Here is an 18,083-nt window from a genome sequence, read left to right on the forward strand (position 1 = left end):
ACTCATTTCATTAGCGTTAACTAATACTCGCCTATAGTGTGCTCTGGGAATCTTAAAAGAATTGTTACGTTCCTAATATGGTGTTAGCAACCAGCCTGGTTACCTGTGACAGCTAGACAGTAATGAAGAGCTTTGACTATACAAATATATATATATATATATGTATATATATAATTTAGCTTAAGTCTTTTTGTCACACACACAAAAAACCCACTAAAATTAGCATTGCATTAAAATTTTAGTGTTTGTTATGTGCACACACTAACGGTACCAATATGGAGTGGTTTCAGTGAAACATTTCAGATTGTATGAAACGCGTGTCAAGAGTAACATTAGATTGCTTTTATATTGGTACAGTAAGTTGTCAGTGTGTATACAAATAGTGATCACTAAAATTTTAGTAACTTATTACTGATTTTAGTGTTTTATGTGGAAAAATGACTAAGTTGATTCAAATGAAATACTAACTAAATAAAAATAAATAAATATCTAAAGCCACGAAGCTACAGATGCATAGGCATATAGATATGCAACAATAGTAAATTTGGAGCGAAGCGATCAACCTTTATTAGGATTACTCGCAGAATGTTTTAGTGCATCAGTTGTTTTCGTGAACGAATACGACATGCAAATAGTTGCATTAGGCATATCAGCGAAAAGCATAATGGCTTTGAAAAATTGTATTCGCACAACAAAACGAAAAGGGTTTCATCCTATTTCTAATGCTGAAAATTTTATTTTCCATTGTTTACAATGAGAATTCGTGTACAAATGCTTTTCCAAGTCTACACTCGCCGCGACCTTATCCTGACAGCCGAGATACGCAGCTTCAATTCACGCAACTCCGCGCACGTTACTTAGTTCATGTTACACACGAAAAACATTACTTGGGAGATCAATTCAAAGAGCTAATTGAGTTTAAGTATATAAAAATGTCAATACATGAACAATATTTAAAATAAAAGGTATTAGATTTATTAGTAACGGGTTATGAAAATGACGTCACGATTCAGAATCAAAAAGAGAGAAGGAAAGAAAGGAGTGAAAAGCCGACAACTAAGATGCGAGTCTTGCAAGATTAGAAACGTTGCAAGATTAAAAACGTGAAAAATCTTATATCAGGAACAGAAGACCAGTAAAATTAATTAATTGATCAATGTTAGAAATCGTCCACAATGGATAGGAAATGGCTTAAATTTTAAATTAAATACAGTAGCTACCCCGTAAGAACTTCTTTGTTTGTTGGTAAATGAAACAAAAGAAAGAACGGAACTTACTTGTAACTTCTGCAACTTTTGTGCAGATGGTAACACTGCTCTGCCAAATATCGTCTGCGCGCGTGCGTTAGTGTGGGTACGTGGGAGTAGTGAAACTGAAGCCATGGAGAGTGTTGAGCGCGAAATTGAAAACATGAATGAATCCTAATTATCTCAGTATTATCGCAAACACGAAGAAGGGAAACCTCTTCAAAGTCAAGCAAAGTAAATTGTCATCAATGTGTACGCTCGACTAAGAGAAAAATATGCAGACAAAACTGTTGAAGAAGTTGTTGATAAGATTGTTGCCGATTCGCTGCTGGTTTACTCATTGCCAACGTAGAGTTGCGGTCTTTGAGAAGAAAGAAAGAAAAAAAAAAACAATCGTATTTTTAAGTTATTGTGTGGGAGGGTGGCTGCTCGTGTTTCTATTTATGATTGACCTTTTCCAGGTAGACATATCAAGATAACTTCACTTCTTATCCTTTCTTACCTTAATCAAACGAAATCATAAGCAAAATAGTGTTCATATGTGAGGGTTGCAAATACATCACGTGCGAATTTCCAATACATTTATTACTATTGTCGTGTCTTCAAGAATTATTAAAAACAAATAGACCAAGAAACATATTTTTCGTTAGCGGCAGGAAAAGGACGAGAAATCACCGCTCCGCGCGTATCAGTTGAAACCCTGGTGATTGAGAACCAAACCAAAACACATACACATATACAAAGGCTTCCCTATGAAAAGGTTCGCGCGCCAACATGTACTAATGCGCTTGTGATCCGGCTCTCAAGTTAACATTGCGTTTAGTTTAGTCTATGGGCATCCTGTTTTTCGGTGATTATTCTTCAGTGGTATGTTCGATTGAGACATGCGATCCCGTACGACACTCAGCGCGCTCTCGAATCATCATGTCAAATTTGGTTAAGAACGGTTCAGGCATTTCGGAAGAGTATCCGGACAAACGAACGCCTAATTCGAGTAAAGAGGGACAATTTCCAGGGCACATTATAAATGAGTGTTACTTAGTAATATGCGCTACATATTCTTTTGTTGAGAACACTGGAATGAGTTGACCAGTTTTAATTCAGTTCCTCGATATGAAGAAAACGTATTTCTCTGTGTAGTACTGATAACAATTCAGATTGACCAGTTTGTTCTGAAGTTAATAAATTGTGTAGTTTGGTGGTGACTGTACACGGGAAGATATAAATAGTTGTCAGAGCTTAAGTTCGCGCTATAACATCCCTTGAAATAGCCAAAAAGCATTAAGTAATTCGTGGTCGCTATACGGTAAGACCAAATAGAGCTAACTTGTTAAAGGGTTGTGACTTTTTGTATATGTGTTCAAGTTCTCTTAATCTTCCATAGTGATTTAGTAATTAAATTATTTTATTTTAAGTATCGAAATACCAAGTTGATTGTTAGTATCGCTGCGCAGTTTACTAAAAATATAAAGGACCAGGTCTGAAATATATAAATGGTTGGATTAAGCGTGTACCTAAATGAACTATATTAGGTTGACGCGACTGAAATTCCCCAAGAAAAAAAAAGAATAAAAAGTTGCAATATCTACTTCATCAAAATAATCACCACTTACAGCCACCACACTTTTGCCACCGTTCAGCCAGCGATTGGATTCCATGGCAAAATAAGTTTGGAGTTTGAGATACGAAGAAGTCTTCGAACGCTCGTTGCACTGCCCGGGCATCAGGGAAGGTGTTCCGTCTCAAAAAGTGATCGAGTTGCCGGAAGAGATGGTAGTCTGTGGGAGATATATTAAGGAAATATGATAAGAGTGAGGAAGGGTTTCGTTCTGCAACTCATGGAGAATCTACACCATCCTGTGACGACATAATGGACAAACATTATCACCCAACATGAAGAAACCATGTTTGTTGACTATTGCTGGATACTTACGGACAAGTTCGTGGTGCATTTCATGGAGTTGATCATGTATGGTTTTGCCTCTTCTGAGAAAGTTATAATGGATCAGTCCCACCACAGACACTATACCAACACCATCACCTGTAGATGGTTTATTAAATTCCATGGCGTTGATCACAGTCCAACGATTGTCATAGCAGATCCATTTGTCATCTGAACAAAGTATCTGATGGCGAAAACTTTCCGGGCTATAACTTTCACCCGGAATATTCAGAGAACTGTACACCTCCAAACAACGATGATGTATGCAAAACTCATCTGCAATGACAAGAATGTTTTTCCAAGGGTCTGCTTCTGCGGCGTTTTTGAGAAGCTCATTTGAATACGATGTTGGTGGTACCGACGGAGCTCATTTTGCAAAATACTCTATCACCAGAACGAAATTTGGCAAACCAACAGTGTGTTCATTCGATATTTCTATTCCAAATGCATTGTTAGTTTTTTGCGGCTTGTTTTCAAAATGTACCCGTTTGAATTCGTAAAAATAAATAGCTTGCAGTTGTGTGTTCTACATGGTGCATTTCCATACGATACAGTTCAACAACACACTATTTCCTGACTGGGTACCCAACCCGTTTGCTGTACGTATACGGTGTTTGCGACATTTGATCTTTTTATCTCTGTGTTGTGTTTCTGAAGTGAATTTCCGGTCAGACGTCAAAGCAAACGTTCCATTCACACTAAACTCTAATATATAAAGTCTGTTTCCTTTCGGGCCGGGCCCAATTGTGTGTGTGGAGCTAAAAGTTACACGCTTTCTTGACTTTGGCACTTCAAGAAGTGATGTAAACAACAGCACGCTCCGCCCCCTTTACTTACCTAGGTTGCTCTAGATATCCGTCTTAAAGATACTGACTGGGTATAAGTTTTTAGGTAAAAAAACATTGTAATTAGTGATAGTAAATGGGTAATCAAAATTTGTACGTTGAGTTTTGCGAAACTTTAACAGAGACATGTTTGTTTTCTAGGCGAGAAGAGGAGGAGCGTAGACGGGAAGAAGAAGAGCGGCTACGATTAGAGGAAGAAGCAAAAATTAGAGAAGAGGAGGAGAGGTGTAAACAAGAGGTGCAAAAGTAAGTTACATTTTTTCTTGTTTTGAAACTCCAGCAGGGTGTCTATCGGTCACAAAAGTCACGAAATCAGAAAACGGTTATGAAAGTCAAGAAATTTAGCTTTTGGGTCACGTGCAAATATAAGTATAGACTGAAAAAGTTTGTTCTATTAAATGTCGAAATTCACCACCAAAAATGTCTCTGGTCGGCTTTAGATGCTACCAAATCGCAAACAAACCATGCTTCTATCGCATGCATGAAAATTCGGCCCAATTCGCATCCAAATTCGCTCTTGAGAATGTTACTAAATTTTATAGTTTGGGAAAGAAATGGTCACGAAATTTCATTTTGGAATTTTAATAGACACCCTGTCCAGGGAATTTGATATATTACCTTGTGGTGAAAACATTCGCTTTCTGGGCGTCTATTTAAGGATTTAAACCCTGCTGGAAGTACAACGGCTCAGACAAAAAATAAGAATAGTGTTTCAGATCACTCCAATGGGTCTCATTGTTCATAACCTAAGTGTTGTATAAGGACACGGAGCAAAAGTCAGAAGCCTAACCTTAAATCAAGAGGTAGTTGTCTACTTCCAATTTACATAAGGAGGTTTGATCTGAGTGCTCATGGATTCTTTTCAAGCTATTATTGTAAATACAAAATTAGAAGTAACAAAATTCTTTCGCAATTCTAGGTTCATGCTCGATTCTAGTAAGAGGTGTGTAATTTTTCCTTTTAATAGCATTATCAGTAAGTTGGAAATCGTAAAACAAATTTATCACTCTTTAGTTCCTTGTCCTCCGCTATATTTAAAAACCTACGAACTAGTTTTAAGTGGAGGATTCTCAGACAAATCATAACTTGCGTATTGTACGAGTAGTTTAAATCTAATTTAAGAAAAATAGTTTCATTAAAAAGGAGATCGGGAAATTCCCAAATTCTTTTTGCGCATTTAGTGAGATATGTGGCGTATAGTGACTAACAAATGCTACAAAGGTCCTTTAATCGTAAAATGTATTGTAAGAAAGCATATTGGCAACTGACAAACAGATTAATATAAAGAAAGAAGTATAACTAAAAAAAAAAATCTGTTAATTCTTAGATTCTTGCACTTTTTGAAGAAAATGTGGACTTTTAGTTAAGTAGCTATTGCTTCAGTACTAATCATCTGAGTTTCTAGTTCTTACGTCATTCTCTTGTCCATTTTGTAATCAGGGTTTACTCGAGCTTAGACTCACTGTCGTCGAGGGGCTCACCAGTCTCAATGTGGCTCACGCTAGCGAGTCTGGGATTGCTATTGTCAATGTGACTTACGCTAGATTGATATCTCGCTCATTAACCTCGTCGGGGACTCGCGCTGAGGACGCTATTCGAGATATTGTTAAAACGTAAAATAAATAAATAAATAAATAAAATAGTCGGTTAACTACCCCTTTTACACCTAGTAGTCACAATTATGTACATTAAATTAAATTTTCCTGGTTAGCATCAACCCTTTTAAATTCCTGTATTTTTATAGGAAAATTTTGTCTTTGAGTTGAGTAGCTACTGCTTCAGTACTATTCATGAGCTCCTCCGAGGCTGAGCGGTTAGCATACACGCCTTTGGCGTGGGAGATCCGCGTTCGATTTCCGACGGGAGCTCATGTGGTTCGGATTCCACGTTAATCAGTAGGTCCACGTCTCATATAGCCTCGCTGCTGAAAGGGTACGTTAAACTCAAAATCAATCAATCAGTACTATTCATGCGAGTATTGTGGTTCATGTGTTATTGTCTTCGGAATTAAACAAAACTTTCAAATGTTTTATAATGTGAATGTTACGAAAAAAGATAAATTTGGGATAACTAGATAAATTTTCCTCCAAAAATTTCTTTCTGGAAATTTTGCACCCCTGGAGCGATCCTAGCTACAAATACCCGAATATAATCTACCTTGAAAAATACTATGGCCTATACGTAATGCATGAACATAGTTTCGTTGCAATATCTTGAAAAGTTACGTGGATAAAGCATTTCTCAATCCTGTTTCACAATACAAATGAGATACTATCAGAGAATCGAACCCAGTAACAACACTCTTATTCTTCTAACATACCACGCATGACACTCAAATTACACCATCCAATTACTTTTGCTAATAAAATGCAACAAATCCACGTAAATAGCAACTAAAACATCACTTCCCTTATTTGCCTTAGAACTAAATCATAAAAAGTTTTTTGGGTGGAAGGAGGGAAATGGTGAGAGAGGAAAGTGAAAGTGCTATATTCAGTTTTTAATGTATAAACTGTGGACCTAAATTACCGACAAACAATACTATTTAACTTGTTTTCCTTCATCCAAGCAAATATTTAAATATTTCTACGCTGCTCAAATCACGTTTATTCTTTTCAAGCCCAAACTTGAAGGAATATTATTACCTTACATTGTCGAACGCAAAGAGCGGAAAATGCATTTTGTTATAGCGTCATATCTCTGGATATAAGACAAGAAAAATCACTTTGAAGCAAACATATAGGTTCTAAGGGTTAATTGATGATATCTGTGCGTGACACTGGGTTTGTGCCAAAAGTTTAAGTGGTGAGATGAAAAGGATGTCAAAGTGGCTAGATACAACACGCTTGTTCAAGTAGAGACATTCCTGTACGAAAAAAGAATTCTAGACTATATATCATATGTCCTTTATTTAGCTATTAGATATTAAATAATAATTATTAAAATTTATCTGTAATACCAGCTTTCATTGGTCCGAGACTTTTTAATGTTTCCGCGGTTTCATCATTATTGATGATTACAGTTCCTTTTGAATTTCTTGTGCACGAAAGAAAAACCAACACTTCATATAGTCAAAAATGTTTTTGCCATTAAGTTAGTATGTGTTTTTCATTGCAACCTAGTGAAGGAACATGAATTCAGACGTAAACTATCCTTATTGTCATAGAATAATTACCCCACAAACTACTACTCTTGACACTTAATGTTTTCAGATCACAGCAATATGTTTAGCTCCTAAAGGTTTGAAAGAATTTCCATTGTTCTTTGCCTTTGTGAAGATGTTACGGGCCGAACTTTCGTGCAGTAACAATATTTTAGCTTTGACCTGAAAACTAGTTTTATTTATAAATTATTATTATAAAAGAAGAATAATGTCATGTGTACTAAGGTTACGTTTCAGTTGTTCTGATTCGTTGTAATCTCGTTAATTATTGAATACTAGCTGAACCTGCGCTCTCTACACAGCGCATAATTCGCATATGAGCATGAATCTCCTTCTCATTCCTCACAACATATGTACATGTCCCTTTACAGACACAAGTGAAAGACGTCTTGATTTTTTTAAAAAAATGGCAAGGGGTATCATAAAGGGGAGATTTTTTCTCAATATCTCGCACCGTTTCCAAGATTTGAGCCTACTTCCGGTTGGAGTTTCTAATTCATGTATGACCAGTGTTTTCTTTCTTCTTGCACGCTGTATGTAATAAGCAAATACATTACATATACAATTAATTATAATGTCAGTTATATATGGTGTTCATTGGGCAAAACACTCAAAAAATAAAGATTTATCTTAAGACTCGAGAAATGGTTATCTTTCCTTTTTCACTATTTGGCTATGGAATAAACGCCTGAGACATATACAACCCCAATATACAACATTGTGGTGTTGGAATGTATAACACATAGGATGTGATGCTTTTTTTTTAAATTTCAACGCTTCCAGCGTACCCTTAAAAAATGTAATAAAGAAATAATGACCATGTTTTTTTTTTTTTTTAAATATTAAATTAGAACTAGACAATCTACGCAAAATTCCCAATCGATCAGTGAAAACGTCATCTTTCTAGAGCCTGTAGTTTCCGAGATCTCATTGTCGAAAGGAAGGCCACAAACATATAAACATAGTTTAAAAGAACTCGGAAGATGGAAGCACAACTCACATGCATTGATTTTAGAGAAGGCTTATTAAAACACAAAGGCTTTGAACAATAATTTTATATCATAAACTTTATGAAAAAGATATAGTTAAATAATTTAGACTATTTAAAGTACAATTACTTAAAATGTTTGTCTCTGTTAAACGTGGAATCACACATAACCGTAAATGAAAGATTTGAAAGCTAAAGTTATAGGTTGGAGCTCAGGCGCTTGTAATTGCTATTGTAGCATTTTAATAGATAGATTGTGAGCCGTTTGGAGTTTGACATCTAAGAGTAATGCGTCTGATTTAAAAGATGACGATTTTTCTATTTCTTAAAATACACTGAATTTTATTTTTGAGTGTATTTGATTTCGTCGAAAACTACTATAAAATAAATATGTACTTAGTTAAACTGCCTCCTCCTGTTTAGTGGAAATATTACGCATCGTTACCTTCCAAATAATTTGACCTTTCATAACGCAGTGTTTTCGTGTTTTGTATGCAGTTTGTATAATTATAGATATGTGTAATTAAACATCTTTTCTGTATGAATTAGTGATTGCTGACAATGTAAACATTCAATATTAACCTGTATTTACAATTACGTACATTCTGAAATTGACATTTTATATCTTGTAAACATAAAAGTGAATTCGCGAGGAATATATTTCATTAATGCATACGATGTCGATGGAGATGAACTTTGAAGTAGGCACATGTGTACTTTGTCTTCCGTAATTATTTAAATATGGCAATTTGTATAAATTAAGAATATCTAGATGAATCTTGAAGTGATATATTTATAAATTAGGTTAATAAATCAATTGTTATATTATTGGAGCTACGCTGGAATTGAGTCTTTGTAATATTATTTATGCTGTGAATCTGTTAGTGAAGACTATAAGAAACGGCCTGTAATGTTCATCGAATAAACATTTAATGACGAACTTTACTGGCTGTTTCTTACAGTCTTGTCTGTGTTGGATGTCAAGAAGAAGAAATATTAGCGCGTCCTGTCATTTGTAGTGGTTTTGTTCCTATTTAGCAAGGAATCCATAGTTGAAAAATTATTATCCTTTTATTTTAATTGGTGTGTCGAAGTCAGTTTAGAGGGAAACGTCTAAGATTAATAGCGTTATTAACGAACAGAGGTTTGATTCGATTGCTGAACTTCATTCTTCAGAGCGAAATCATCGTCGTCGGGCGTCAATGACGATAGTCACTTTTCAGTGTAAACATTTTAAACCTGCATCCTTCATAAGGTAGGAGCTTTTTAAGAAAGTCTCAGGTTTTGGCGACCGTTTTTCTAGGACATCTAGTCTGATACTAGATGTTACTACAAACGCTATTTATCAGTTACTTCATGTTAACCTGAAGGAAATAACAGGATTTGATGATAAGGAGGAAAATCTGAAAAGGCAAATCAGCTATTGAAGAAATAGGGACAATGAGGAAATGACGAGCAATAGAAATAATAATAAAACTGTAATTTTGAATGGCTGTCATGAGAGCAGCTAATACGAGATTAGATAGGCTACCATGGCTGCAGCGTCGTAGAATTTTGTGTGTAATCGAGATTACTCAGATTACGCTATTTCAAATAACAATGAGCGCTGCCAAATTTAAATGTACAAAAGGCAGTAGAATCAATCGAGCGTGATTATGTAAACAAGAACCAGACAGTTGTAGTGACACTGAATGTATTAACAAGCGTTAAGCTACTGATGTCAAGCTTAGCCGCTGTTCTGGCACAAGGCAAGTTTGTTCCTCCATGGCACTGCCACAGGCTCTACTTGCTCCACTCTCTTGGGGTGACATCACGCTGCCGCTCGAAATGTTGTAAAAGCAGGAGTAATGAATTTTGAGGAGACTTAGAGGAGCGTCATTAACAAATCTTAATCCATATACGTAGAAACCTTTATGGTTTTGCAAAAAGTGACTTCAAATGGTTCCTATCATAATGATTACAACACATAAAATTTGTTCAATTAAAAATAAATCACAGAACCCAAATAAACAACGATCGTGTGGACAGCGATGTACAGGTGTCAAATATTTGATAGAATTACCCTATAGATGGTATAGTATAAAAACCAAGCAATATGGGCTATTAATTGGACCTATGAATTGAAAAATTTATTTATTCTTGATGTAATTATTTCATCATTTTTCAAAGCATAATTAAAAAATTAAATTTATAACAGTAATACTACTTGAAAACTATAGATAGATGTTCACTAGTGCCATCTACACGCTGTCTACAAAATACTTGAAAATTGAATTGCTCAAACAAGCGTGCACTTCCTCATTCTATTATAAATAAATTCCGTGAGAAAGTCGTCCATGGTAATTTATAATGTATGTATATGTAATCGCGAATTTTTTGTTTATGTAAATATTTATATTCCTGATATATTCAAATTTGCAGAGCCTTAACTGCGCCACGTAAGTCATAAATAAATAAATAAATTTTATATATTTAATATTGCATTTTCACATTGGTTTCACCATTTACTGCCGTTTTGTCTATTTTTCTTAGAACAATTTCTGCATTCCCATGGTAAATATTTCAGTATGGAAAACTACAGTTGGAAAGAAAAGTGGAATGTCAATTATTGTTGACCTTACAGTATAAGTTCTTTCATTAAGAGAATATACATATGAGAGATGTGTTAGTAATTTTCGTAACATGCGTTGTTTAAGTTAAATGGTGTAAACTTTGTTATGCAAGCTTTTTGTAATGTTACTGTTAACATTTATGATTCTCCTTTCAAATCAATAAACTCGACTTGACGAAACAAGTCTCTCATACAACGTGTGGCGTAACTAATGTTTCGCAAGAAAAAGCAGATACTTAAACGTACTGTTTTCGAATGACGTAATATTAACAGCTATGTTTCAAATGTCTGTTACATATTTTAAAAGTATGTCGCTGCTTCTAGTTTATATGTGCTTGGATCAGTTTAACTCAAATTAAATTCTATGATGTGACACACTACAGATCAATTCAAGCAAAACACCGTGTGTGTGGGTTTTCTCGGGGTTCTCCAGTTTCCTCCCACTTTCTTCATTCCACCATTTCATTCATTTCTCATAATCACCGTCTCCTTTAGCCTAACCGGCATAACCGTGGGAAGTAAAACTCAAAGATTTCATTTCATTTTTTTTCAATTCAAGCAAATAAAGAAAAAGTCTTATCTTAATAGTTGCTGATGCTTTTCAATTTAACGGATGTTAAAGTTCAGAATGAATTAAGAAACTTGTATTATTACTATTATTATTATTATTATTATTATTATTATTATTATTATTATTATTATTATTATTATTATTATTATTATTATTATTATTTTGTCCGAAAAGAAATAAAGAAATAAAGGTAGATACAGCCCGCCAAAGATTGTGCCGTTTCTCACGTGTGAATTTCGGAATAATATTAAAATGCTTTATCTCTGAAATGATTCAAGATATTTGTTGAAGAACTCGTTCTGTAGCTTTGTAAATTTTTTGAGAATTTAAAAAAAATCTCTAAAATGCCAATTTCCAAAATTTTGATTTCGTGACTGTTGATCAGTACCATACAGTACTACATGCTCTGAAAAACTTCCACTTTGAGTTGAACAGCATTTATAAACAATTGAAAATTTTACCATACATTAAACCAGTTTGTTACCATATTCTCACATATTGATTTCATAAAATCAAAAACTAGACTTGTTTGACATTCTGCATAAAGATAAGTAACAGACACAGCTTTCAAACATATTTTCCAATGGATACCACTTCTGTGTACTCTGCTTAGAACTGAAATTGGCAATTCAGTGAGCTAAAAATGTGTTCAACTGCATCAGTTTCTTTCTTTGATATTGAGTGGTACCTTCCTATGAACTAATAGGAACTGAGGCACCCATAATGTCTAAAACATCGCGAATTGGAAATTAGCACTAGTAATGGTGTTAGCAGCCGACCCATGTGATAGCATGAAGTTTAGGACGATTTGATTTCACTCACAACTGATATCTGTAACCTCTGCAAGCCACTAATGTCATACACACAGGCCACAAACATCCGTTTAGTACGTTGTGAATCTAAATATTATTGTGCCGTTTCTGAGATCGTAGCTGGACAAATAAAATTACTTATTTCTTGCTTTTGACAGCTCTTGTATTGTAAGTTTCCCCACCACTGTGAGTCCAGACATGTGACTTCTGAATTCCTTTCACAGTAGTAGTTTGATTGGAGCATTTTTCTATTTTCTGCTGGCGGAATTTTTTTAACTTCCTCTTTAGGCGACAAGATGAGAACTATTTGATGTGTATGACTTTACCACTCTTGTGAAATCTTCAGCGTTTTGAATTGCATCTGTACTTGGACTGGAAAGGTTGTTTTGTAGCGTGATGCTTTAGGAGGTTTCCTACACCATCCCAAGGCCCCCTTCTCATAACCAGCAGCACTGTTCATTCCATTGGCACAAGCGACTTTGTCAATATAGACAGCTGATAACGAGGTTTGAAGTGGCTAGGGGCACCATCAGAAATAATGATTATCTTTTCTGCGTGTGATTGCAGCTGTTGAATAATTTTGCGTATTGCCAACAATGCATGTGGTGATTCATGTCCTGTCATCACTTACAAACTGTAACATTCGTGACCTTGTTTTGAGATGTTACTACTGTAGAAATTGAAATTTGGTATTAACCCCATGATACCCATGTACTTCTGGCTGAAGCACAGACCAGTTCTCAGCAAGAGCACAGTGAACCACTAAACATAGTTGTTCAGCCTCTGTACATCCCTTTGGCACGATACACACACACAACTCTATATGGGTGTGGAACCACCCACTCAAGTAGTAGTGCATACAGTTTGGTGTTATAATGTAAAGTACTGAATGTTTATTCTTATATAATACTGCGGGTAATACATCTTTTTACTTCCCGCAAGCTTGTTGGGTTCATTTTCTTCTAAAGATGGATTTTCTACTTTGAAGAGTTTGGCCAGTTTTGCTTTGGTATACTCACCCACAGTTGCAGTAATTTTGTTATGCTTTCTTGATGCATACAGCTTATGATTTGACTTCACTGACCATGGTTTCTTAGACTGACATCAGCCTCTATAGCTGACTGATTCAGGCAATGTTATTCTTCTAATGCAGATACAAAATTTTCCATCATCCACGCCATGGGAGATTTCTTGTTCAGTTAGTGTCACTATTGATATTCTGTCCATGCATTAAGAACACAGAGTTATTACATGAAGTATCTTGACTTTGGAACAGTCTTTGAAATGAGCACTCTTATTCCCAACCTAATGAAAGTCTGTTCTTTGTTTTATATATATATATAACTCTATGGCCTATGGAACCCGGAGGTTCAATGCCGCGTTCACAAAAGCTCTCCACTGACTTCTATCCTTAGCTAATTGGATCCAGTTCCTACTTTGTATTCCTATCTCTGCGAGATCCATCTTAACATTGTCCTCCCATCTGCGCCTAGGTCTTCCTAATGGTCGTTTTCCGATTGGTCTTCCAATCAAGACTTTGAAAGCGTTTCTACTTTCTTCCATTCTAGCTACATGACCCGCCCACCTAAGCCTCCTAGACTTGACGACCCTAACAATGTTGGGTAAACCATATAAATTATGTAGTTCCTCGTTATGAAGTTTCCGCCATTCCCCATTCCCGTTCCTCTTGGGTCCGAATATTCGTCTCAGGATCTTGTTCTCAAATACTTTCAGTCTATGTTCTTCCTTCAGAGTAAGTGACCATGTTTCGCAGCCATACAGAACAACAGGCATAATTATCGTTTTGTATATTTTAAGCTTCAAATTCCTCGACAGAATTCGCGACGACAAGAGATTTTGAACCGAATAGTAACACGAATTCCCTGCTTTTAGTCGACATTTAACTTCTTCGTGAATATGATGTTTCTCTGTCAATATTGATCCTAGATATTTGAAACTATCCACTTTATCAAAAGTATTATTTAATATTTTAACGCATCCATAATTTGCTGTATTCCGGTCCCGACGCACTTCCATGTATTTAGTTTTCTCTGCATTTACTTCTAAACCCATGTCCCTGCAGGCGTTTAATAAGATATCTGCATTTCTTTCTATTGTTCTCCTATCATCCCCTATTAAATTTACATCATCAGCATATGCCATAACCTGGTGAATACCGTTCAACTCTAGGCCCTGGTTGCTATCTTTGATTTTCCTTATAGCGTATTCCAGAACGAAGTTAAATAATAATGGCGACAACGCATCTCCTTGTTTCAGGCCATTTTCGACGTGAAAGCTCGTGGACAAAAATTTTCCTACCCGTACTTTACTTTGGGATTCATTTAAACATATCTTAATTAATCTAATTAGCTTTCTCGGTATTCCAAGTTCTGTAAGAACGTTGTATAATGTTTCTCTCCTAACCGAGTCGTACGCCTTTCTAAAGTCAATAAATAGTTGATGTACCGGGGTATTGTATTCCCACTTTTTTTCGAGTATTTGGCGCATGGTAAATATTTGGTCGATAGTTGATCGATTTCATCTAAATCCGCACTGATAATCTCCAATAATTTCATCTGCGTATGGGGTCAGTCTTGCTAACAGAATATTTGAAAGGATTTTATAGGATGTTGACAGAAGAGAAATGCCTCGATAATTATTACAGTCAGTTTTGTCGCCCTTCTTGTGAATTGGAACAATGATTGATTCTTTCCACTCTTGTGGCAATTCTTCCTTGTTCCAGATAAGGAGAATGTGATTGTGTATCTTGTTCCACAATTTTTCGCCTCCAGTTAAAATTAACTCAGCCGGAATTTCATCTACACCCGGAGATTTGTGTTTCTTTAATTTCTTTATAGCGGTTTCCACTTCTATTCGGTTGGATTCTGGAATATACGGTTCTGCGGTGTGTATCACCTTTTCTCCACGCACAGTAGTTTTTGGTTGCGTGTTAAGCAAATCGTCAAAGAAATCTTTCCATCTATTTAAGATGCTATCCGTATCAGTGAGAACTGTACCGTCAGATTTCTTTAATGTATAAGCACGAGGTTGGTAGCCTTTCTTAAACTCGTTGATTCCCTTATACATGTCCCGGATGTTTTTATTTTTACTATTATCTTCAAGTTCCTTAATTTTAGCTTTCAGAAAGTCGCGTTTCTTTGTTCTAAAAGTTTTGGAAGTTTCCCGCCTGATATCTGCGAAATTTTGTGTAGTTATTTCATTCGGATTTTGTAGCCAGCGTAATTTTGCTTGTTTTCTCTTCTCTGCTAGTTTAATGCATTCCTGGTCGAACCATGGTTTGTTTCTACGTATTTCCGCGTGTCCCAATTTTTCTTTTGCTGAAATTTTAATGCTATCTCTAATTTCAATCCAGGTATCCTCAACACTAGTGCACTCCGAATCTTCTAAAGCCGAGAATCTATTCGAAACTTCAATCTGGTATTTCTCTCTTACCTGGCTCTCTTCTAATTTCTTTAAATTGAATCTCTCAGTTTTCGGACAATGAATATTACCTTTATTCAACGATAACCTCTCTCGTATTATCGCTGCTACCAGGTAGTGGTCAGTGTCACAATCAGCCCCTCTAAACGACCGGACATCAATTATGCTAGATTACCTTCTTCTATCTACTAAAACGTGATCAATTTGATTGTGTGTTTTTCTGTGTGGTGATGTCCAAGTGTATTTATGAACGTCGCAATGTGGGAATTTCGTACTCTTTACGATTAGGTTTTTGGATGTTGCGAAGTTCACGAGTCTAACACCGTTGTCATTACTTTCCTTATGCAGACTTTCGTTCCCTATAATCGGTTTGAAAATATCCTCTCGTCCTACCTTCGCATTGAAATCCCCTAATAGGATTTTCATATGGTATTATTTTGTTATATAACAAAATAATAACAATAACAAAAAGGTTTCTTATTTTGTCCTGAATTTGAACACCTATTAAATTCAGTAATATCTGAGAACATCGAGGTAACCCACCTGCCTGAATTTATATAGACTATGCCGTATATAATTCGTATATTTAAATTATTGGTTTTAATTTTGTCATTTAATGCTTACATATTTCCTGATAGTACTTCTCAATTCTGAATAAAATCTTTGTAAACATGGATGGGCATTAATTTTACCAGTAACATTCTTTAATAATGTGCGTTGCCCCTCATTTTAGAAGGAAGTAATATAGGATTCAGTTCTGTAAAGATAAAACATTTACCTTCCGAATTTTTAATTATCGTTAATATTTCAATTTCCCAGCTGAAAGTTGACATGGTAACTTCGGAGTAGGCAAGAGTACATTACCCTCCTATGTAGCTGTTTAATGTTGGGGAGTTCGATTGAGGACCTGGTAAGCAGTCAGTTTCTCCCTACATGAGTAAAAAAAAAAAAAGTGTTTCCAACTAATAGGTTTAGAAAAGTAAACTACATGTTAAAATCAGTGTATGGCGATGAAGCGGTAACATTGAAGACTGTTCACAAAGTGATACGAGTGATTCAAAAGCGGCAATGAGTCGATTGAAGACGAGCAACGATCGGGACGTCCTTCGACTAATGACAACTCAAAAACTGATGAAAACATGCAAAAACTGGCTTAAATAATTCATTCAAACAGTTCAGTGACTAGTGGCGAGCTTTTCGAAGAACTAAACATCTCGTAAACGGGTTCATACAAAGCATTTTAGCCATCGATTTTCAAATGGAAAGAATGAGGACAAAATTCATTTTCCGACTTTTGACTGACAACCACGAGTTTTTGGCCGGAAAAATATTCTGTTTCCACATCCGTCGTACTTTACGTATATTGGATCACGCGACTTCTGACTCCTCCCAAAAATCAAAACCGTGCTAAAAGGAAGAATTTTTAACACCATTATCGGCATTAAGAGGGTGACGACGAGCAATTAAAGAACCTGAAAAAAGACTTCCAGAAGTGCTTCCGATCGTGGAATCAACGTTGGAATAAGGGGAGTACTTTGAAAGAGATTGATTCATATTTGATGTAAGACTATTATTTCGTTCGTAATAAAATGATATACCTTACTTTTTGATCGCACCTCGTACTTGAATTTCTTCGTCATTACCACCTCTTGGTTCAGTCATATTCCTGTATTTTTAATTATATTTTTGCTGAATGGGCAATGTAAATATGTCTTCGTTTTACTAATTCTAAGTTCTTTGCTCTCCAGTGCTCGTTTCCGGATTTTTAATTTCTCTTGCAGTGTTCTCCTGGTCTCACTCACCAGCACAATGTTGTCCGCAAATAATATATTCCAAGATGCTAACTCTTGGATGTCCTTTGTAAGCTTGTTTATCAGAACTTCAAAATGTATGGGCTAAGACTAGATCCCTGATAAAGTCCTGATTTAACTGTAAAATCTGTCATTCCATCCACGATCCTCACTCTGTCCTACATCCATCATACGTATCTTGAATTATAGATATGTATCTTCGGATCACACTTTTTCTTCAGTGCCCACCAAATAAGATCTCGTGGCACTCTAATCAGACGCTCTCTCTAGGTCAATAAAAACCATATAGAGGTCCTTGAAATTCTCAGAACTTTCTCGGTAGCACTCTAAGTGCAGATATTGCATTCGTCTTCGATCGTCCAAGCATCAAATCAAATTGATTCTCTGCTATTTCTGTCTCCTTCCCTTAATCTTGCTTCTATCACTCCCTTCCAGAGCTCCGTTGCATAGATCATAGTTTTACCCCTGTAATTTCCTTTTGAGATTTACATTATTGCATATCGTCGCATGAAAATCAGAGGAACGTAACTCCATTTTCGTAGGTTTACAGACGAGAGGACAAAAATATTATTCTCTTAGAAAGAGGTGTTTTCAAGGAGATGGTAATTGAGCTACATTACATCAGATGATCGACAAGGAGAACAGATAGTAC

At 35.7% G+C, this 18,083-nt stretch overlaps 1 protein-coding gene across 1 annotated transcript in view; it reads left to right on the plus strand.

The window, feature by feature from the left end:
• LOC145694963 (Golgi resident protein GCP60) overlaps nt 1-18,083 on the plus strand; it is a 141,915-nt gene that overhangs the window by 35,360 nt on the left and 88,472 nt on the right. Inside the window, exon 4 of the mRNA XM_081771777.1 lies at nt 4,176-4,280. Within this exon, the coding sequence (XP_081627903.1) occupies nt 4,176-4,280 (105 nt within the window). The remainder of the gene's footprint in view (nt 1-4,175; nt 4,281-18,083) is intronic.

Source organism: Thermobia domestica, chromosome 9, assembly GCF_964235325.1.
Source record: "Thermobia domestica chromosome 9, izTheDome1.hap1.1, whole genome shotgun sequence".
Lineage (NCBI taxonomy): Eukaryota > Metazoa > Arthropoda > Insecta > Zygentoma > Lepismatidae > Thermobia > Thermobia domestica.